This window comes from Epinephelus moara, chromosome 21 (genome assembly GCF_006386435.1).
Source record: "Epinephelus moara isolate mb chromosome 21, YSFRI_EMoa_1.0, whole genome shotgun sequence".
Lineage (NCBI taxonomy): Eukaryota > Metazoa > Chordata > Actinopteri > Perciformes > Serranidae > Epinephelus > Epinephelus moara.
In genome coordinates, this window is record NC_065526.1 from 36,504,086 (window position 1) to 36,529,061 (window position 24,976).

General features: G+C 41.1%; 1 protein-coding gene across 1 annotated transcript; it reads left to right on the forward strand.

Annotated features, from left to right (window-relative positions):
• Nucleotides 1-365: 365 nt before the first annotated feature.
• Nucleotides 366-17,106, forward strand: ttpa (tocopherol (alpha) transfer protein). The gene is made up of 5 exons (XM_050032907.1): nt 366-597; nt 4,758-4,911; nt 8,093-8,286; nt 10,644-10,754; nt 10,939-17,106. The coding sequence occupies exons 1-5, from the start codon at nt 418-420 to the stop codon at nt 11,185-11,187; spliced, it is 888 nt and encodes a 295-aa protein (XP_049888864.1). The 5' UTR covers nt 366-417; the 3' UTR covers nt 11,188-17,106.
• The last annotated feature ends 7,870 nt before the right edge of the window (nt 17,107-24,976 follow it).

Sequence of the window (24,976 nt, forward strand, 5' to 3'; positions counted from 1 at the left end):
TTATCATTCTTCTTCTAACAATCTACATCCTCAGTTCAGGGCTAGGTCAACAGCTCCGACACAGGGTCAACAAACCCTTTTCACAAATTATTACAAAGATTGCATTACATTTTGCAAGTGTATCTTATTTTGCCAAACCCCTGAATATTTCAAAATATTCATTTGGCAGATTATAATGTATCAGTGCAGAGGCTGAGGTAGCTGCTAGTGACCAGCAGGGGGAGATGTTGGAGCAGTTGCACGTTGCTTCAGCACAAGAGTTACTGTGGTGCAAATGCGCACACACACACACACACACACACACACACACACACACACACACACACACACACACGCGCCTCCTCCTATCTGTACAGCTCGTTTTCTTCCGCCTTTCCAGCCCGCTGGCAGTGAAATGTTGCCGGACCTGGGTGCAACATGAGCGGGCCTCAGCCCAGTGAATTCCCGGACGACTGGGAGCAGCTCGAGCGGTGTGTGAGCGTCCTGAGGCGGAGAGCCCTGCAGGCCAGCGAGCTGTCCGCTGTCAGGACCTTCTCCGACCAGTTTCTCATCAAGTTTCTCCGGGCCAGAGACGGGGACGTGGAGCTCTCCCTGAAGGTACAGCATGGTCCGCTACAGGACATATCACACAGTGAGAGACTCAGAGTACATGAGGGTGCAAGGGCTCATATCGAGTTTGTAAAATACAACTGAACTGGGACTTTACAAAAGTTTATGGAGGCTGTTCTTTGTTCATTCCACAGGGATTGCTGCAGTGTCTGTACATTATCATTACCGATCTCAAGAGGCAAAGTTATTATGCAAACAGTGTGTGTGTTAGTCCTACTCTTTAGGTGTATTTGAGCAGTGAGTGAGACATGTTTGGACGGTTTGGATTTACTGAAATAGGGTTCGGGTTTAATGTGTACAGTATCAGTGTTTACACTAATGGACTATTCCATGCCCCCGATCAAAATCAGTTATTATGACTTTAATTATTAATAGTAATTAATAATAATATTAATAGTAGTAGTAGTAATAAGCTACAGCTGATTTTCACATGCAGCTGGTATAAAGTCAGTGTCAGAGCAGTTTAAACAGAGCAGTTAAAAGTGAGATGTTGAGATACATTTATCCGAGCACCTAAGTACAATTTTCAAGCCACTTTATCAAAACCTTTGTACCACAATTCAGGCAAGTGATATATTTATTACCCTATTGTATTATTTAACAGCTAGGCCTGTTTCAGCTTGAGATTTTTTTAGATGAATCTACCCAATTTAACGCTGATTATAGTGATTATAATCAAATTACATTTTGTTAATATAAAGGTAAAACACTCACACATAGGTGTAGATTTCAGGTGCAGGGGCCTACTTTTGATACTTCAAATGGGCCTACACTTTGCTATATTTACATGTGGCAGAGGTTTTCAAGACCACCCTGTGACTTTCTGGCTGAGCTCTGTCATTGAATTTGAATGAGATGGTTGTGTTTTTTTCACAGTGTGGACACAGCCTTTAAAACTAAAAGACAGCTTTTTTTGAAGGACTTCTTGTATGTTCTTGGAATAATAAAATAAACTAAACCCTCATCAATGAATACTACCATAAAGCGTCAGTTCAGGCAAATTACTAACAAATTTCACAACTATGGTTGTCTAGCACTTGAACTAGCACATGCAGATAGTCTCCATTTATGGCAAGACCAGAAGTATTATCTATCAAAGAAATAGTGAACACTGTTGACAGACATTTTGACATGTCAGGGTAGCAAAAGCACAGGTGTAAATGATAAAATGAATGTCGGCTGGATTTCATTGAGCTGCTTTAGTTTCAGGGTCCTTGTGTTGTGCATGCTGGTCCCCTGTTATGCTATGACGGCTTACTGCGACACTTGAATAAAACAGAGTCATCGTAGTTAGTAACACCTGGGCTTTTCCTACTATGACAAGTCTAGATGTGTGCTGTCAAAAGGCCTGTAAGAAAACTAAAACACTAAATGCTATAGAGCCTAAAACTGTTCTTTGTACCAGGCTGTAAATATGTTTATTTCTGCTGTAAATTTGGGCATTTTAACATGAGGGACTATGGGGATTGACTGGGTCCTGGAGCCAGCCTCAAGTGGCCATTAGAGGAACTGCAATTTTATGGAATTCCGCGTTGGCTTCATTCTTCTGCAGCCAGAGATTGCTGCTTGGTTTGAATGTGTGAGCACATTATCCATGACCGTACATCGTCATAGCCAGACAATTAGAATGAATGTCGAGCAGACATTGACCTGTTTGCCGTGGTCATTTGAATAATCAGTCCCTCCAGGATCTTGAGGCAAAAAACCCTTGAATTTGCGACCAATTTTGTCAAAAATTACGGCATCTTTATGTTTTGTTTTTTTTTTGCGGGAAATTGCAGCAAATGACAAAAATTGTGGCAAATGACAAAAGGAGAAAAAAATGTGATTTTTATTTTTTAAACTACTACCTCCAAAAAAATAAGTCATGTAATCACTTGCCATAATAATCATACTGAATTTTACAAAAATAGCTGCAAATATTTTTATAGTTCTCTTCTTTAGTTTTATTGTATTAGTTTCAAAACAGGGACTCCAATAATCCTGAGTGAATATTGTAGCTCTCAAACCAGACAATGTGGCTGTAAAACAACATGTAAGCTACATCTTCTGCAAACATAACATTTTAATGAATTCAACGGATATTGTATGCATTTAAACAGTGCAAATTCTTATGTCAATACAGAGTGTTTCTCCACACTGCAGTGCGATTAGCGCGATTTAATGACGCATGTGATGACGTTTCAAATGACATTGCATGCTTGATGACTTCCGGTCAGCCGGAAAATGCAGAAAAACGCGGAAAAATTGCAGGACTTTTGAAAAATTGCAAGGCCCCGCAAATGTTGCAGACTTTAGTTGAATTTGCGTTAATTATTGCGATCGCGATTTTCTGGAGGGACTGAACAATACAGAAAAAGGTGATTGTTGTTGTAATGGAGACAACCAAGCAGCAACTGCCAGGGCTGAAAATGAAGTCAACATGGAAGTGCCCAAAGCTGCAGTTCATCCAATGGCCACTTGAGGCTGGCTCCAAAATCATTCAATTCCCATAGACCCCCATGTTAAAATGCACAACTTTACAGCGGAAATAAACATGTTTACAGCCTGGTACAAAGAACAGTTTTAGGCTCAAAGCTATTATGAATTTGCACTTGTTTAGTAACAAATATCAAAGATAGAGGCATAAATTAAACTAGTAAGTACATACTGTAGCTGTGTATGTTCGTTAAGGCTTAAAGTTATGCATAATTAAGGGCGTGGACACTTTGAGTGACAGGCTGTCTGTGAGGCATCACTATAGTCTATGAGTCAAAACCACCCCTTGCTCCTCCACAGCTCCACCCTCTTGTCCAAATATGGTCACTTCTGGCTCCAAAAATCCAAGATGGCAATGGCTGTAATGCTAAACTCCAGGCTTCAAAACGGGAGTCTACAAACCAATGAGTGACGTCATAATAGCTATGTCCATTATTTCATACAGTCCGAGGTGACAACACAGATAAGTGGGGCCGTCAACAAACACGCAATTAATGGCAACAAAAGAAACAGGGAAATGGCATGGTAATATTTTAAAAGTAATGGATTGCTTATTTAAAAACGTAATGTTATTACTCCACTGCGAAGCCACACCTCAGTGAGTGTGTGACTTAGCACAAGTGGAGTCATACATTTATACAGAAGTTAGCCAGCTACATTGCTGTTGCAAAGCAATGTTTTGCATAAAAATGGGTGTCATTCTGGCCATCATGCTACGCTGATTTGAGTGGGAATGTCCATTCTATTGTCATTCTATTTCTATGGCCACAGCTACTGTGAATTTTCTCATGTTTATTAACAAATATAAAAGATAGAGACATAAATTGAACCAGTAAGTACATACTGTAGCTGTGTATGTTTGTTTGCTGCCTCCTTGCACCTTCTCACTCCAACCGACAGATACCAGAAACACATCGGCTGTATTCAGTCATTAAATCATACAGCTCAGACAAACAGACAGTCTTTTGCTCAAGTACTTTTGTCCTGGTTGGCCAGTAGCTGATTAACTTGCCATGAATACTGTGTTTAAAACACTCCAACTATGAAAAGGGGGAACCAGGAGGTGTATTTGTTTCAGACTATATTCAGTAAATAGGTGTACATTGTGTGTTGTATACAATACTTACAGAGACTTTATCATACTTCATAGTATTGTTGTTGCTGCATTATTACTAATGTATTTTTTAGGGCTGATTGTAAAATGACAATAGTGTTTTAAGTGAGCATGTTGAGCCTGTCAGTGTAGGTCACACACAGATCTTGGCTCAAGAGGAAAACTTAGTTGCTTATTTTCATTTGAAAGCAGTTGGCACTCACCCAACTGGGCCTAAGCTCAGCAGTCTGTGCTGTGACTTGAATCACAGATACAAGTGACTCAAATTTGAACCACACAAATAGTTCTCTGAATTTGCTTTTCCTACAACCTCATATTCTTATTTCCTGTTTGATCTGCAGCAGCAGGAGCGTTTACAGTGAGGGCTTGGCACAGATAACAGGACAGATTAAAGGTTAGCTATTAGACCAATTTATATTTGTCAACTCCTGCAAGCTTATAACACAATATTTTCTTTAATGCACCAGTGTTTCAACTGTATTAGCGGGTGATGATAGATAGAGTAGAATCCTCTCTATTTCCTGATGTCCCTGAATGTTGCATGTGTCCTGTGCAGCTCTTACTGAACTACCAGCGGTGGCGAAGGGAGAGTCCTGAGATCAGCAAATGTCTGTCCCCCTCCTCGGTGCTTGGCCTCCTCAACACAACGTACCACACCGTCCTCCCACAGCGGGACCACACTGGCAGCAGGGTGCTCATCTACAGGATTGGTCAGTATACCAAGTATTGACAGAGTTCTGGTGGGATACCTTAAAACTTTTATTAAAAGCCTGGTCCAAATTAAACACCCAGTCCCTTTTACTAGCCCACTGTAGCTAAACATTTTGACAAATAAATGCCTGTCTCTATTAGTGAACTGGTCTAGTTCTTTGGATGTATAATACCAAGTTGTTGGCTACCCACTTGGCTACTTCCTCTGAAGCTGTCTTAAAGTCAGAATATGTGTCCATTCCTCGATTACCCAGTGAGATGTTCAGATTTCTTTAGTCCATGAGTCAACACTGATCAAAAGAATCAAAAGGTTTTTTCCACAAAATCCAGTCTAAGCTGTGAATATTGTTTTAATAGGATAAAGTGTTGTGTGGGTATGCCAGGTGCTGTAATCCTTAAAGGTGCGGACACACCAAACCGACACCAAAGAACTAGCGGCGATAAAAGCCGACTAACCCGTCGTCTACATCGCCTCACGTCGTCCTGTGTCAGTTGCATTTGAACACACCACATGAACTACATCCGACGGCCAAGTAGCACGTACGTTCTGCGCCTGCGTGAGAGAGAGCGGAGTGAGAGAGTGGTACATTTTGACAGCCGAGGGGTTTCCTATCTGTGCAGCCCAGCACCACAGCATCTCCACGGACTATTACATCCAGACGGTGTTTCCTCCGCAGGCTCCACTTCACTCAGCTGCCCGAGAAACCCACTGCTTCTCCCCACTTTAACCTGAATAACAAACCAGGGCTCGGTGCTCCGGTTGGATCCAAATGGAGAGCCGGGGCTAGCTGGAAGGCTAGCGGAGGCTAACTGGCTGTGCTTCCCTCCGGTCACGCTGCGGCTAGTGCTCCACTAGCCGCTCCCAGCTAGCTCCAGTTTGTTATTCAGATTAAAGTGGGAGAGGCAGCGGATCTGTCGGGAAGCTGAGTGAAGTGGAGCCTGAGGAGGAAGCACCGGTTAGCCCTGGTTAGCCCTGGTTTCACTACAAGCAGATTCACTCGCTACAGGGGCGAGGAAATAAAACCTGAACAGCCAATCAGAGTGATCTCTCTCACCGACAAGCTCCGCCGCTGATTCAACATGCTCAATCGGCCAAAAAGCCGCAGACGCCGAAGTGCCGACGGTGCGGGACACACCGCAAAAACTAGGGCGACAGACGCTCACCGACGGCCCGACTTTGGTTGTCAGCCGACTGTCAGCTTGGTGTGTCAGGGCCTTAAGTGCCATGTAACGAGTGTCATAACGCTCATTCTCTCTCTCTGTGATGCCCTTTCTATTGGAGCTAGATCAGATGACTGATTTGTACTGATATTTTATTTTAAATCTAATTTTTATAGTAATTTCAGTTTTTGGTTCATGTAAACAATTTGATCATATTTCCCATCTTTGCTGAGCAGCAGTTTGGTGTGAAAGGCCTGTCACATATAGACGCCTGTCCCATATATGTCCTTATTGAGTTCAGTGATTTAAGCAAATAATAGCCCAGGCTATTAATTGAAGTTTTACAGTGGCTTATTCTTCTTTTTTGAGGTTTAATAGGTGCTGGCACTCCTGTTGCACCCTGCTTTCTTCTAGAGTTATTTAGTCATAGTCGGTGTAGTCTTGTCATCATGACTTTACTCTCTGCTGCATACTGTCTGTAAATTAAAAGCACAGACTCTTTGGTTTCAGAGTCTTTACATTCACAAAAAACAGTCAGATCCTTCCCTATAATGTTATAAAGTTTGCTCGTCAAATTGCTTTTCTCAATTTGGTCATTGTTAATTCTTCTATTGTATCGCTTCCTCCACTTTTAAATTTTGTTGTAAAAAGAGGTCAAGTCAGTAGGAAAATGACTGTACTTCTCACTTGATTTAATATCTTAGTAAAGATTTTACTAATGAATTTATGGTCTTAGTTGCTAGTTTCAAGTGTTCTTCACAACAGTAGGATGTTTATTTTGTAGATTATGATCTCATTTACAGACAAAAAGATGACAAAGCATGCTTCAAGGTGTGGCTACCTTGTGATTGACAAGTCACTACCACAGTGACCTGTTAACTAGGATAGAAGTGTAGCATTGCCTACCCTCCCCAGCTCCACCCTCTTGTCCAAATATGGTCATTTCTGGCTTGTAAAAAATAAGATGTTGGCAGCCAAAATACCAAACTCAAGGCTTCAAAACCATAGTCCACAAATCAATAGGGCTGCAACTAACTATTATTTTCATTGTCAATTAATCTGTTGATTATTTTCTCAAGTAATCGATTAGTTGTTTGGTTGTTTTGTTTTGTCTTGGACTTTTTTTTCTCAAAAATTTACTCAAAATGATTAATCTATTATCAAATTAGCTGTCGATTAATTTATAGGAATAGTGTTTTGGATTTAGTGGTATCTAGCAGTGAGGATTGCAGATTGCAACCAGCCGAAACTTCTCCTGTGCACCAAGCGTGAATTCACGGTTAGAATTCCATAAATGGTCATTGTTCAGTAGGTTTTTGCCAGGAGCTGTATTATCTGCAGAGGACTCTTCCAAAACAAACGGACCGGGCGATTAATACCAATGAAAAACTGCAATTTCATGTTGCAAGTCAGTGTTTCTCCAACGCTATTAAACGTGTCGCAGAGGGAGTTCTAACTATGGAAGCCGACGTGAAAATGCGAGTGTCCCTATCTAGAGCCAGCCTTAGGTTTGTGCATTCTGGGCTACTATAGAGCTATGGCAGTGCAACATGGTGATGTCTGGTAACAAGAACCCACTCCCTATGTAGACACAAACAGCTCATTCTAAGGTAACAAAAACACAACAATTCTTATTTTCAGGTGATTTTCCACCAAAGAAAATATATATATTGTACTCCATTTCTGCCAATATATCCCCCTAACTTCTACACACTGGACCTTTAATAGTTGACGACTAATTTACTAATTGCTTAATCATTTCAGCTTTACAAACCAATGGGTGACATCACTGTGGCTACATCCACTTCTTTTATACAGTCTATGGGAGAGAGACCCATGATTGTAACACTCTACCAGTCTTGAATGCCATAGACAACATTTGTAGCTGATGTACTAATGCCAGCCAGTGCAGTGAGTGTGTAGCTACATACTGGTGCTTTTCTTGACCTAGCCTGTTGACAATTTTAAAACCATGAAAAAAACAGTCCATGAAAGTACAGGAACACGTTTGTCTTGCAGGACAGTGGAACCCAAAAGACTGGTCAGCCTTCCAGGTGTTCAGGGTCAGCCTGATGACATCAGAGATCATCTCCACGGAGACAGAGACACAGAGACGTGGTCTGAAGGTCATATTTGACCTGCAGGGGTGGAGTTTAGGCCACGCCCTGCAGATTAACCCTTCCCTCGCCAGAAAGATATCCTCTGTACTTTCGGTGAGCTCATGCTTCAGGTTATGTGCTACAAAGCCGGAAACTTAACTCTTCATATTGTGCTATGCTTCATGTGGGTCCATCATAACATTTTGTTGCTATGCAGATGACACCCAACGCTAATCAAAAAATTTTTACCAAAAAAGGGAGAACTTGAGGTGTCATCTAAACACATCTGACAGCATGTTGCAATTCAGGCAGGACATTTAGATCTTATCAGTGTAAATTTCCAGTTAAAACAACACACCATTTAAGAGTCACTTAAACTCATTATTTCTTTAAGACATAGTAGTTGTGCATGCATTTGCTTCAGAGTGGCTTGATTATTGTAATGTGTAGCTTTTAGATCTGCCTAAATTCTCTATTACACTATGTCCTAACTGGATGCGAGCATCAGACTATTGCACCGTATCACGTTACATTGGACACTCTCTGTCTGTGGGTCTGTTAGCTGTGGCCTCAGAGTTGAGAAGTTGGGTGAGTACATACTTCCTTATTATTCATATTCACAACAATACTATCACAGGTAACTTATAGATATCGCTGTTGTAGCTCCCATATTATATCATACCACCATGTCCACTTTGTAAAACAAGCTAACTTGCTAGCATCCCACACACTTCTTACCAGATACCTTCATCCTCCTGATGATCTCCCTCCAGCCAGATGCCAACTTATTGAGGTTTTTGTAGTAAAATAAGGAGGCATCATGTAGGTAACTCCTCATTTAAACCTTGTGAAACAGCCATTCCTCATCCATCGAGGCACTTCCAGCAAAAGCAACAGATTAGAAATAGAAACAGGGTGTCTGACAAAAGTCAAAGCGGCACGCCGTTTTGTGCTGCATCATGTCAAATTGCTCACAGACAGTTAGGACCATCCAATAGAAATGCAATACAATACAATACAATACAATACAATACAATGCAATCAAACTAATTTAGTCGCTGACGTATGCACACTCACTCGTGTCGCATCCAGTTAGGACACGGTATTAGACAGTGACAGGAAAGAAAGAAATGTTGAATGAAGAGTTTATCTTCACCGTGGCCTCAACCAATCAAAAGCAGGTGAAGGATCTGTCCTATTAATTTTTAGTTAAAACAAACCTTTAAGGAAATGTGGCCTTTTCCCTCAGCCTTATTCTTCCCAACATACACTATTAGAACACTTATTATTATTATTTCTTTCCACCTTCTATAATCAGAAGCATTTCTGAGATCTGGTTGAAGCATAGAATCTTATTTACTGTAAACGAGAGTGATCCCTGTCTTCTTGCTGCAGGAAACACATGGAGACTGTGGCAGTAACAGCACACTCCGTTAATACAGTTACTATACTCCGTTAAAACCGCTTCAGTTTTCCTTGTCATGCAAATGTGTTCATCTGACCTGTAGGGATGAACAGCATTCTTTCTTTCAGACTGGTTATGACGGTGAAGTCTGTAGCATATGATTGACATAATTTCTATACTCAGCAAACCAGTCAGTGAGCCCTCATGCTCTAGAAGGTTTGTTACGTTTCTTCACTCTTTAATCCAGATTTTTCCTTTAACATGTCACTCCTCTGTACATGACAAAAAATTATAGGCACAATCTACTCAGTTAACTTTTTTTTACCTTTATGCAGAATGCCCTGTACTCATCAGTGGGAATATATGGATTGACCCATTTGTGGCTTGACCTTTTAGACATTTTTACATTGCTGTGCAGTTTCTTGCAACCCTTGCACCATAGCACAACTCTAATGGTGTGTTTACAGATAACGCAAAGCAAATTTTTGCCTCACTTTATTGCATGAATGTGACCACTGGAGTATTGTTGGAGTATTTCACAACTGGTGAATGTTGGTCCTTAACAGCAGTGCTAACAGATGTGTTAACTTATTTGGGAAGGTAGCTAATTGCTAACTTCTTCCGTCTCTGTACAGTACTGACATTGAGTCGTAGAGCTCTGGTTGCCTGCAGACAGCAACAATAACTTTGTCCTCCATTTGTGATTCTCAGTAACATCGGGAATCTCAACCAGATCTCAATGCTTACCAGCTTGAGATAGCATTCTCACTTAAGTTGAAAATTTACAACTTGTGCAAATATGCAAATAGGGCAAATTTTGCAGCATTCATGTCACCTGGTTTAAATGTGCATCTATGCGCGTCTTTACTCCGAGTCTGTATGTAAACATTTGTTTCCTGTTTGGTGTGAATATTAGAGTGATGTTTTGCAGGGTTTGACATGACCATGGTTTGATTGATTGTTTGCTGGACCTACATTACTTTATAGACCTGTTTGGCTGACCAAGTAGTGAGCTTGTTCAGTTTGTTTCACAGCTGTCTTTATTTGTGTGTGTTTGCATGTTCAGGACTCTTTCCCACTGAAAGTTAGAGGTATCCATCTGGTTAATGAGCCGATGCTCTTCCGGCCAGTCTTCACCATGATTCGTCCATTCCTGCCAGAGAAGATCAAACAGAGGGTGAGCAGCCTGTTAATCACTCTGATCACACTAACCTCTCGTCTTTTATTCAAAGTGGAAATTCTTGAAGCAAGACACTTTATGAATGAGGATCAATTTGCAGCCTTGCAGGACTTAATTGAAAACACAGCAAACAAGCTTTGAACATACTTTTAAAACCCAGTTCCCTCTCTCCTAATTGTAGATCCACATGCACGGTGCTGATTTTCAAGACACTTTAAGCGACTTCTTCTCAGCGCCCGTCCTGCCTCCAGAATATGGAGGGGAGGGGCCTAGCATAGAGGAGGTGTGTCAGGACTGGACCAATCAGCTGCTTGAATCAGAGGAGCTCCTGCAGCAGATTGCGAATCACCCAACAGGTGACATCACTGTTACTCCTGAGGACTCCTTGATCTCAGAGGAAGTGCAGACTGAGCAACTCTCTGAGGGATGATGTTTGGAATGTTCACATATACGCACTGCTGTTTTTTAGTGTGGATGAAAACACACACACACACACACGCGCGCACACACACACTGACAGCCATTTTTGAGGCCCTAACTCTTGAAGTTGTTAACTGCGTCAAGAGAGCTGTCGGTGCTTTAAAACTTTTCAGCGCTTGTCTATCTGGTTGACTTTGTGTTTACATGTGTCAGCTGTCTTCTGGTTACATTGCTCCTTGAAATCTGAACAAAGGCAGAAGTTACATCCTCTATTTTAAATATGCTTTCTTTCCAAGAGTGACATGAAGAGTACTGAGTCTGAAGGTGTGTCTTAAAACGCGTACTTCCGTCGGTATACTTCCATGTAGTACACTATGTACTTCTTGCATGGTATACTAATTTCAACAGGGTAGTGTTGTCTCAAATCACACACTGCTGTTTTACACTTACCTGAAGTGACAATGGCCCTTCTTCTTCTTCTTTGTCTTGTTTTTTAAATGGTGAATTGCAAATTGATGGTGGAGCATTATAGCCAACATTTGACCTATTGGCTTCTATTCAACAACAGTATTGGTACTTAGTAGGGCTTATATATATATCACAATATTTTTAGGCTGTATATTGATACACAATATATATCTTGATATTTTTAAATCTCCTTGAGCACTTCATCAATACTAGGACTGGGAGGCAAAATCTAACATAACAATATTTCTGACCAAATACCCTCTCTGATGCGACAAAATATGGTGATGGTTATTGTTTTTTTGTCAGAAAATATTAACACAATTGAGATTTCTGATCAATAATCTTCAATAATGTGGATATAACAACTAAGTGTGTTAAGGCAAACATTAAAACAAATAGAATGGTCTGGTAAGTTAATATATGTGCATCATTTTGCTGTAATGCAATCACCATTTATGCCATATCACAATACAGTGACATCCAAATCTAAGACAATATATAGTCCCATATCTGGATAACGCTATAATATCTTTATATTGCCCAGCCCTAGTTCTTAGTGCAAAAAACATGTACATGTTCACTCTAGCTAGCTCAGGCTCCTTTTTGTCCCCAACCGCCATGTCAAAAGTTGAGAAGATAGCAACTGTTAAGGGTGAGAGGTGTTCATCACTCCACACTCAACTTTTAGACTGTTTTCAGTGCGCCAGTAGCAAACTGCATTTTCCCATACTATGAAGTGTGAACGCACTTAGGGCACTTGTGCACTCAAAATATTAAGTGTTTAGTACAGAAGTATGCGATTTGAGACACACTGTGAGTCAGTTCGGAGTTAGCCTAGCTTAGGAGGAAACAGCTACATGGCTGTGTAAGTAAAAAAAAGGGAAAAAAAGGCTTACTAACTGTCTCATGTATTTGAACCTGTACACAAAAAGAAATGTAAACACAACAATGTATGAGTTTTGTGGAAGTTGGGAGATGAGATGCACAGAAGTGCTGGGCGTTATTCATCAAGAAATAGTTGCAGTACATAACGCCCCCTAATGGCCAAGACACATCGAACAAACATCAGAACTAGAGGCGATGAAAGCTATGTGTTGCGTTGCTACAGCCGACGGCAAACTAGCCTGCGTAAGAAGAAATAACTCCACACCAGCACGCCATGGTAGTCTGTATTCCTTATTCTAAGAGTGAAACCGGAAAACTGACAGGACAGATTAAAGATGCTAGTTGGACAGGCAGCACAATAACAACACAACCCAGTGCTGAAAGAACAGAGCAAATGTACCACTGAACAATAACGCAGACAATTACAATTTTTTTGTTTGAAAGAGCTCAGTGGCTAAAGAAATAATCTTACCCAATATAACAAGTTTGTTTTAATGTCAGCCCTTTTTTGACTTTAGTTGTGTTTTTGCTTTCCTCACTTCCATTTCTCTTTTCATGCGTTGAGCTGAACTGCCAATCAGTGATTTCATTCATCAACAGTTTTCACTGTCACTGACGTCGATTCAACATGCTGAATCGGTTGAAAAAAGCAGATAAGGGCTGACTAGTGTTAGTGGTGCAGGACACATGGCAAAGGCCGGGGCGAGAGTCATTCACCGACGGCCCAACATTGACAGATGGCTGAATGTTGGCTTGGTTTATCAGGTCCCTAAAACCACAAATTGTTGTTTTTACATTTCTGTTCATTTACAGGTGAAACAAACAAGATACAATGTTGTGAATAAGGAATCATCAGAGGTGGACATGTTTTTACTTTGAAAAGAGTCAAGCTCTTGGTTACCCTCCAGTTTTTACCCTACGCTAGGCTAACCCATGGATGTATAAAGAGAATAACAGCATTGGAGGTGGGGCCCCTTTCATTCCAATGAAAGTTGCTCATGGGCATGAAGCTGAAATTCAGGTAGTTCGACTTCCTGGGTATAAAGTTACCTGGAAAGTAGAAGTCCCTGGATTACATTGTTGGGCCCACAGAGTAGGCACACTAAAGACCTTGCAGGCCAAGCAGCTAACTTCCAGTTTAGCCTTCCCCTAACTTGAACAGGAACAAAATGATTTAATCATGTGGCTCTTTGAGACATTACAAATGTTATCGGACTGAATGGGTCAAATCCCATCAGTGAAAGGAGTCATTTCATGGGGACTGTGATGCTCAAAAAATATATTCACTGATTTACAGATGTCTCTTCCACAGTGTAAATCTGTAGGGGAAAAGAAAGTCTTTTTGACAGGGCTGGAAGTTGAGGTCACACAGTTTGGACATTGTGTCAAATTAGTTTTTAAAGTCTGGCACACTTTCTTGGGGTTTGGGCTAACCACATCCTGATTCCATTTCTGTATGTAAAGCCCAGTTCAGACCAAAGATTCGCAACGAGATGAGTTGAAACAGGCAACTGTTTGCATTGCGCCTTTTTGCAACGCTCTAAAAACCTGCCCGTTCACACCATTGCAGCTAGATGAGATGTTGTATCATCTCTATGCAACAACTCTCTGTATTTCCATTCTGATTTCCAACTTTTCAGGCTTATTCTGTGGCTGAATATAATTTGTAGCTTCTTAAAATATGAATGAGGATAGTGGGAGAGAGATACTGGCTACAGTTGCATTTGTAGGAGTGATGAAATGGCGAAAAAGGAACAAAACAAGCATCAGATGGGCTGTATTCATGATCAGTACGCCACAATGATATAAATAAGCAGCAGCAATTAATCAGTCCATTAAAATGTGTGTGCCTGAGGTGCATAAGCATATACAGCGAGCAGCACCAGCACACACTGAGGACAGAAACAGAGAGCTTAGCGGGGACGGAGCACCTGCTGCAGTAAGTGCAATTTTGCGTCTGCGGTCATTTTGATTTGACCAGCTGACTTCAGTACAAAGCGACAGGCTGTAGAAACAGGTGACATGCTTTTTGTTTTAAAACCAGGTGCCGCAGATTTGACCAGCTGAGTTGCAGGAGACACCATCAGCCAACTTGAGTCCTACTCAGACCGGCCAGTTCACACCGCTGTGACTTTTCTCTGCAACATTTGTTGTTGTGTCTCGTTGTGAATCATTGGTCTGAACTGGGCGTTAAACACAACATATAACTGTTATCAATCTGCTCATCAAAAGCAAACAAGTATATTTTTCCCACAATATTGAAGTTTTTATATGTGATTAATACATTTTTAATTCATGTTTAAGAATTTAGCTAGTATCTGCTAGCTGCTCAGTGTTGATAGTTTTGTTCCTTTATTTGAGCCAACTCTTTTGCAGCTGCTAAGTGTTATGGAGTACAAACTGGATCTAAAGGTTCAACAGTTTACTGTGTCAACAAACCTACCTTATCAGATCTTTCACTTTTACAGGAATGTTGCTGGATGTTACTGTATGGACAAGTTTTTTTTCAGGGATTGCTCCAGTTTAGTTCTTCTGCAGTTTAATATTAATAACCAACAGCCAATTCTCCAGTGGAGCTCAGGGATGAATTGCTAAGAGGAGGTTTGTGCCACAGCTGCAGGACACCAACCTTCAACCAGAGGACCAAGAAACAAACTTTCTGTAAAATCCTGTGAACTCAACTTAAGTGCTACTGTGAGAGTTTGATGCTTTGCAAAAAATTCCTGGAAGCTGAATGGTTTCCACAATAGTGTGTTTTCATGTTGCTGTGGACAGAAGCTCTACAGACGAACATGAACCTTGACTTCCTTCTAACTCATCACTCCTTCCACACATTCGTCTTATCAGCCAGTCAAATCAATCCATCCAGTGCTCTATTTGTTCATGGCTGATCATTTTAACTTTGGTCTGTCAGTTCAATTCAAACTTTATTTCAGACTCACAAGAGGGTCGATAACAGTTTAACAGTTTAAAAGTTTACATGTTTTCTTTCTATTTATGACAAGAAGCCTTTGACTATATTATGCACTTATGCCATATACCCAGGTATTGTAAAACATGTGAACTTGCTGTTCACACTGAGTTTCTAATTATTTTTATCTATTGTTGGAAAACTAAGAATAGGCTCATAATAACAGATTTATGCTATTTACTTCACCCTTTAAAGGAGCTCTATACAACACTCAGAGCATTAATGTAGCATCAAACCACTATTTGCTATGTAAAGCTAAAGTGAAGTCATGGTGTCCTCAGCAGAGAGTGAAGTCATGCTCCCTCTGTGTGTGTTGTAATCTGAGCTTCTCTGTTCTTTGCTGTGGTACGTGGTCTGGCTGTGCATGCATGGTAGTGCATTTGAGTCCCTGTGTGTGTATCCTGCTGGCTAGCTAATCGTCGCCCCTCTGTGAGGAACACATACAGTGGTTACCGCTGATTTCAGGACACTATGCTTCTGGTGGACGCCACACTACGGGCAGCACCCACCCTCCAGTTCCCCTCCACGTAAACAGTCAGTACGTTTATATGACATTAGAGGAAATCGATATATTGTGTTAGCCCGACTAAAACCGGACTTTTTATATACATGTAAACATGTTGGTCTGACTGATATCGTACTAAATCGAATACCCAGATAATGTGATCGGGAGTCAAATTACTCCTACATGTACACAGTCATCAGACTGTAACTGGTCGAGGCGATCTGCACATGCTCCACAGCTTCCACCTCAGGCTTTGACCTGGAAGTCAGATAGCTTTAAATGCATAACAGAGGAAGAAGCCAGTAACAACACGGTGAAATCTACATCCAGAGCTGTGCATTTTTGGATGGACGAGGAGACAGAGTTTATGCTGTATCAGCTGAAAGAGTTAAATGTTTTTTTGAAAAATAGATGGGAGAAAAACATGGAATGGAGATTGTTTGATCTTTGATGTAATAGGTCAACCAAAAAAAAGTGCAGTACTACAAGCTGAAAGGGGGCATATCGCAACCTATCGTAGCAGAGTCAGACATACTTCGGTCAATAAATCGATTCCCCTCCCGTGCTTGTATACTGGGACAAGGACAGTAGTCCAATTAAATGGCCTAGTGGAGTTAGAACTGTCGCTCCACTTAACTGTGCATGTAAACGTACTGACTGTTAGTTCTGTCAACACAGGTGCCATTGTTAGTGCTGTAAACACTGTTAGCATCATCAGCTAGCTAACAGCCATGTGGTGACAACCTCTGAATCATAAATATGCTCTGAATATCGTAAAGAGCTCCTTTTAAAAAATAAGAATGAATGTATTTCTTAGCCGCTTGGGCCTTTCTGAGCATATCCAATGATATTGACTCTACAATTACATAAAGGTAAAAAACAAACACAAAAGCTCAACTTATGAGCTCATGTGGTAACACACCTTTAACTGTTTATACTAATTTGACATATACAATATGACTGTAGTTATTTTTAAATCAGAAAGATTTTATTAATATTTCCTGTATTCCTATATGTCTGGTAATGAGTAGACAGGACATATTTGTGCAATGGGTCAATGAACTGAAGGTTTTCAAAATGTTGGAAATAAAAGGTGTGTAGCAAAACGTCTGTGCGCAGGCTCTAATTCATTTTCTTTAGTGTTTTAAGTTAAGGAGTTGGTACATGATGGAGAATACTGTTTAAGGCAGAAACTACAGCTGAGTCACATTTCAGCTCAACAGCACTGTGAGAGCAACAGAATGCGTCATTCAGTAACAAACCTTCTTGGGTAGATGTGTCATACATATCCACTGCTAGCATGTTAACGTATTAGCTGATTTTATTAAAGGACTGATCAACATGTCGATGCAAAAGAGATGATAAAATTGAGTGAGTTTGTCAAGGGACTGATAGTAGATATTTAATCTCAGAAAGCAGTGGACAGTGAAAAGGGATCAAGTACAGTGTAAAACAGGGGCATAGACAATGCAGGCGGTACGGTTGCACCGTGTCCAATGAGGTGTGTGGGCCCATAAAAAGAATGGACCTTCCAGCAACATGACCTCTTGCCTGTATGTAAATCTTAATTTAAATGTTGTAGAAAAAACAACTAAATCTGACCTGTTGGTCAAAAAATGAAAATACTGTGCAGGTGCTTTTTTAACCAAATGAAACAGGAACTGGACACAAACACATGAACATAAACTTCACAGAATATCACAGTAACACTGGCTGAGACCATTATGGCTGCATACTTTTGCTAAGTACATTCTGACAATACTTTCATGCTTTTATGCTAACCAGCGCAGTGCCCCTTCAAAACCTGCCTGTTCAGAACAGGAACTATCATTGCTTGACTTGTGGTGTTGCTGCTCGCGGCTTTCTCAAGAACCCTCATGCAAACAACTTCACACTCAGCACTGCACTTCCTTGGTTCCTGAGCAACACTCCTGGACCCAGACAGCTATAAAGTTAGATTAGATAAAAATTCATCATGTTGCTATTTTCATCCATTGTACCCCACAATAACATACAAAAGGCTACCAAAGCACTTCAAAAATTTGCAACTCAGTGGTATACTACTAACCTACTGTGTACCTCTACTTCAGAGGAAAACATTATACTACATTTACCTTACAGAGTCATGTTACTGGTTACACTGCAGGTTCAGATTTTACTCACAACATACGTATAACAACTACAATATGATGTTTTATTATTTATAAACTATTCAGCAATATATTAAAATTGAAAGCTTCACCTTAAACAGATGTTAAGTAAATTTAAATACATTGTGCCTTCATTGCATTATTTTCCTCCTGCCCCCGGCTTCATTCATCCCTGAGCACGTGCATTACATTACATACACCTGTATGATGTAAAAAAGAAAACTAGAAGAAACACTTAGAAACATTTAACATCATGTACAGCAAATGATTTAGTTTAATGGTGTGAGGGCCAGTGAATAATTTTAGAGTTGACAAAACTGTTAAATTAATTTAAAAAAAATAAAAATCAGACTAATATTAGGACTTAATTCAGTTTTTCTGTTATTTAATTTTAAAATATTAGGCACATAAAATGATTTTCTAAAAGTGAAGTTAATATTTGGTGACACTACACTGTATAAGAGTGAATTTTATTGAATATTTCTCTTTTCGGTACTGCACTTCGTAGACGGCCTCTGTTCACTCTGCTGCTCACAGGCTGCACACACGCAGTACAGCAACATTGTTGTTGTCTCAGCTGAAGAGGAGCGTAGTTTGTGTTTTATCAGTGTTACGCTTCTGAATGAATGATCCAGGAGTTCAAATGTGAAAACCTTTCCAACTTAAATGTACTGGTTTAGTCAGGCAGCTGCTCTTCCCTCTTCTCAGTACTGTGCACTGACATTGAATCTTTTAGTGGTACGGAGTACTGGACTGTACTGGCCTTTTTTTTCCCTGGTTATAAATTAACATGGCAAAAAAACATAAAGATCTACTTGTAGTCAGAAACACCGAATATATATGGTGAGACATGTCACGCTTGATTTACAGTTTGCTCTCCGCATAGCCCTGACGCCCCATCCCCACCACTGCACAGAGACATAGAGTGCTATTCACTTGTTTATTCAAATTTTATAGTATTGAACGTGTTGCGTGGCCAAATTGCACCAAATTCGAAAAGGCACAATCTTGGGTCCCCAGCAATGCACTCAGCAAGTGTAAAGTGGATTGGATAAACGAATCTCGTGATATACAAAGGACTCACCGAAAGAAAGATAGACAGAGATCCCTTGCCTCATACTTAGATGTAAGATTTTGAATACCAGACTTCTATTCATAACAGGGTGTTTCTAAATAGAAATATAGCTACTTTAACTTAAATTTCCAGTGGGAAGGATTTAGTGATGAGGTTGCAGATTGCAACCAACTAAAATCCTCCTGTGTGCCAAGTGTGTAGGAGAACTACTTGGCTGACACAAAAATGCAAATGCCTTATCTAGAGCCAGTGTTTGTTAGTCCATTCTGGGCTACTGTAGAAACAACATGGCAGACTCCATGGAAGAGGACCGTGGATGTAAAAGGAAAACCGGATACAGTGTTGGAGGAGGGGCCCCGTTAATTCCTGTGAAAGTTTCTCAGTGGCGCCTGAAGCCAAAAAAGTTAAACTGACAATTACCCGGATGATCGGCACTGCTTCTGAACTGTGTGGCCCATAGAGCAGACGCACTAAAACTTTCCACTGGCTGAGACAGCTACTTCCAGTTTAGCGCTCTGCTAAGCTGAATGGGGATAGACTGATGCAATCTTGACTTTCCAGTTATTTGAAACACCTAGATGGTGAGGCTTGTACAAATCATTAGTGATGAACCTGGGGTCATAGGGCGTTTTGGATCTTTGATGATCAGACATTCTCACCTGGGCGACCTAGCTGGGAGTGATCACTCTCCGGCTTGTGTCCAAGCAGCGTGGAACACCATGGATCTGCTCTCTTGATTCACAGCCACCTTGAGACTTTTCCTGCTGCCTCACTGATGTTTCTGGTGGCTTTCCTCTCCTTCAACCCTCTGATGCCAAGAAGTCTGAGTGCCCAGCACACAGATTGCCCTGGGAAACCCCTGCAGCCCACCTCGATTGGCTCACAGCGACCAACCACTCACTCTACAGGCCTCTGACAGCACAAGGTATTTGGCCTTCTTTCACTCATAAGCCTCCTCCATCCGGTCTTCCCAGGGGACTGTACGTTCCAGCAACACTACTTGCTTTGTGGAATCAGATGTTAAGACCTATCCTGGCCTGAGTGACGTCCTTGCAGTATGCTTTGGAAATTTAAGCTGCTTCCTACAGTCCACTTTCTTGCCAGTCGCAAGCCAAGGCTAGCAGCCCAGTTGAGACCTTGCACTCTGCCTGAAGTTTCTCCCCTGCTCTGACAAAGGTGATGTTGTGCCTTGCTGAGAGGTGATGTTTGCTCTGCTGGATTCCAGTGCAGATGATGTCAGCCATTGCCTTCAGCACCTGGTCATGGCGCCAAGTGTATCTCCTCTATCCCAAGGCTTTAGGGGCAGCACCTCAGGATGTGCTCTGGGGAACCTTTTGATGGGCACGGTGGACATGCTGGGATTACGCTAGCCCCCAGCAATGTGGGTTGGACGGGCTTGGGAGGACATTATACACTGACTGGATCAGAAACTTGAGTCTTGCTAGTTCTTACCACAATTCTATCCAGGTGATCTTCGGGGCAGATGCATGGTCCCATTTCATCCAAGCATCTTGCTGGCACATGGCCACTTTCCTGCTGCAGCATTCCCCCTTCAACCCTTGCATGGATTTCCCCCTGAACCAGCTGCTTCCTTCTCTTCTCTGGGCTTTATCGCACCGTGGTCTTGTATGGCTACCAAGACCAGCTTGCCCAACTGCAACTGATCCTACCAGGACACCATGTCTCAGCCTTGCTTCTGCCTGTTTGACTGCTTCCTGTGCTTCCTGCCACCTTCTCCCTTCTTCCGTGATGCCTGCGGAGGAGACTCTGGTGTCAGATGAGTCTCTGTAAAGAAACACCTCCCTGGCTCTGGTGACTTTGAACTCCTCTGTCAGGCTAGAGAAGGGAAGCTGCAGCTTGTTGGAGTGTCCATAAAGGGCAATGCTGCTTAGACTCTTTGGCGTCTGGTGTTTTTTTAGAAGGCCTCCACAATGGAAATTGGGACTTTGTACATCAACAGTGGCCACAGCAGTCTTGGCGGGATACCATGCTGATATATCCATGCCTTGAACTTCCCTGGGAGACCTGACTTATCCACTGCTGATAGACAGGTTTTCAGGTCCGTGTGTGTTTACTGAACTGCTAACTTGTTTTTCAGGGTGCTGCATAAGATCTTTCCCAGGCTCCTAAAGGGCTTCTTTGACACCGATGGAATAAAAATTCCATCCAAATTGAAGCGCTGGGCACTGGCTCTGTGTGTTGCTCCACTTGCTTCCTCTTTGTGAAGCACATCTTGGTCTGGTGGATCCTCAGACCTCTCAAGTTCTTACAGATCTTGCCGCAAAAACAGGTTGTTCTTGTTGTCCATTGCTCATGTCTTGTGCCCAGAAATCCATCAGTATGGGGTCACCGGCTAGGCCAGTCGTAAGATAGTTATCTGAAACACCTAGATGGTGTGGCTTGGACACATCGTCAGTGATGAACCCAGGGTCATGGGGTGTTTCTAAATGTTATCGAATCAAATGGATCAATTCTGATAGTAAAATGAATCATTTTGCGCGGGTTGTGACGTTAAAAAAAAATGTATCCACTGATTTAAAGACGTCTCCTTTGCCATGTGCCATGTCTATGGGAAAAAGTATTTTTGGGCCACATGGCATCACGAGACGGTGTAATCCACTGTTTGGCCACTACAACAATTGGCTTCAAAGCTTGATGCACTTTCTAGGGTCCTGCTCAGTATGTAGATGTGAACGGCTTATTCTAAGTGAACAAAAAGACATTATTTATTAGTTTTAGGTGATTATGAACTAAAGAAAACTTGGTCATGAATATTATATCCCATTTTTTGGCAATAGATGCCCCTTATTCCTACATACTGGACCTTTTTAAGTAAAATATCTCAATACATCTTCTATGATTAATATTAACTCATTGGTACAAAAGATTTCCTCAGTAATGTAGCTTTATTGAGCTCTAGGGTTTACTTTCATGACCTTGCATGTTTTCTTTCGGTCTTACTGTCTTCCTCCTCTCTCTGTGTCTCTCTCTGTGTTCTGTCACTGCACAGACCTTTGATCAGTGTTAGCAGCTCAGTAAACATGTCTATCAGGCCTGCTCTGTCTGGTAAACATTGTCTACCCTCCAACAGTGCAAAACACAAATGCCTGGGATCAGTCTACAATGTTATTACAACCATAGTTCACTGTTGGCATGATAAAAAGAAGTAGGCCTACACAGTATAAGGCTTTCTCCTCCACTGTTTATTCTCTACACATTATTAGAGATCTCAGATCAAAATCAAATAAATATGTCCTTGTTTTGTACAGATTGCAAGCCATGTACTTTAGATATTGTAAGTTGTCATGACCTCCCCTCTGTGCCCTGGCTGTTGTCAAGTCAGTTTGTGCAGATATTAGTTTACTGGGTTCTGTCTAAACCCTGCTAACATTGGGACAACAGAAAATTAAGCTAATTTTTGATGCGCAGTATGAGGTTCACTGATAAAGGCTGGGCTATAGTGCTTGATCCATTAGGCAGCCCCATCACCAGAAGAAAATGGTGCCACTGTACATTTCTGCAAACCACAAATATGTTACATTTGTAAAATTCATACGTACCATATCAACATCTCTAAAGTGGCATTGTATATGAGCTGACGTTGTCATTAGGAGGTGGAGGAGGAGGTGGTGGATGGCATGACATCTAGGCAAGACACCTGCCAAGCTGCTGTCCACAGTGGGTGCTTTTTAGAGACCTATCACTGTTCTTCCTGCAACTTTTTAGCCCCTAGATGTGTGTGTGTTTTTTTAGTAGGTCATTCCTGTTTTTCCAGTGGATTTTTAGCCCCCACATGTTGTTGTTTTTTAGCAACCTGTCACTGTGTTTCCAGCGGATTTTTAGCCCCCAAACGAGGATGTTTCTTAGCAACACTATGTTTCTAGTGGCTTTTTAAAAAACAAAATTGGGCACTTTTTAGGGACCTATTGCTATTTTTCCTGTGTGTTTTTAGCTCCCAGACCAGCCCCCCAGTCTGTGGCAGTCTGTGGCATGTTTCTGGCGTGGATAGTGTTATAAAAAGACATTGCTGCATTTCATGCTGAGATTGTGCCCCCAAAACCGGGTATTTTAAGCAAAACACAATCTTTTCCTAACCATAACCAGGTGGTATTCATGCCTAAACATAACTACACGTTAACCACAATGTTTTTGAAAAGTAAAGTTTCAGTGTACCCACTACAATAGGCAAATGTATCTAGCTTAACAGAAACTTACAGTACCAACATATTTTCTGGTGACTGGGTTAGGCTAAGGATATTGCCTTCCTTACCAATACTAGGATTGAAGAAATAACAACACTTCAACAATAGATCACTTATTAACTATATATTGACTGAGAAGCACCCAAGTCTTTTAGACTTTGTGTAATTCACCAATCAGAGGTAGACCGGGTCGTCCACCAATCGAAAGATCAGTAGTTCGATCCCAGGCTCCTCCAGGCTGCATGTCAAAGTATCCTGGAGCAAGATACTGAACCCCAAATTGTTCCCGATGGCTGTTCCATCAGTGTGTGAGTGTGTTAAAAAACTGAGTAGCAGGTGGCACCTTGTATGGTAGCCTCGGCCACCAGTGTGTGAATGGGTGAACGTGACTTGTAGTGTAAAAAGCAATTTTCGACTAGAAAGACGCTATACAAATGCAGGTCCATTTACCTGTCAACAGACTGACTATCTTGTGTCCCTGCCAGGTATGAACTGCAGAAATCTATCTTCCATCATCTCTTCAACCACTAACTTCCTCTGAAAGCAACATTGCAATAATGTCTGGTTGACATTACATCACCTACCATACATACACAACTCCCTGAAATGCAACATTTCTGTGTTTGAACAGTGTGATGACATAGTTAGTTAGAAACAGTTAGACATCATGATGACTTTTTCCTTTACATTAAACTTTAGTTGTTTACAGACTTTGCTGACCCTTGTAGACCTATTGGTTTCAGGTGTCATGCCTAGTATCTTAACAACAATAAATACTGTAGTTATAAGATTTATTAACAATGCATAATTATAACCTGAGAGACTTGCATAACTAGCAGCTTGCCTGGCTTCAACACTGCATCACATCACACTCATTTTTCACAATTGAATGTAAATACCCTTTAAATGTTAAAAAACACATATAGATTTGACTTTGGACTTTGGACCTTGAGATATTTCACAAATGAAATGGACGATATCTCACGTGAAAACAACTATTTAACATACAGTGTTTAACAGAGATTTGATTTGTCTCTTTTGTCTGTTGATGTGATGCAAAAAGGTTTGATGAAATCTTCAAGTTAATCAACAACTTCCTGTGTCCACACAGTTACTCTTTAAGACACACTGCTAAGTTTCCCTCAGTGTATTACAACAGCAAAACATTATACATGAAAAACACTTGTGGCATATGGTTTGTGCAGGGCAGCAGATTGTGATAAAGTTGTCATACATGTAGTTAACACATACACACAGGTAACCAAATGTGTAAAGTATGGATGTGCATTCTGAAAACAACACAAATGAGTGGCAAAAGTTTTTTTCATTTTTTTTTCTCCAAAACATTCTAACACTCCTCAAACAATAAAGACATGGTAGAAGAAAACAAAAAAAAAACATTTGTGCAGGAAATGTAACTTAAATTAAGTATCTTAATAAGTGTTAATGTATGCAGCTTGCAGTTCATGTTGCCCTGCTGTCTCCACCCTCAAGGTCAGTATTTCCCAAATCTGGGGATGGACCCCTCTGGGCTCCGCACGCA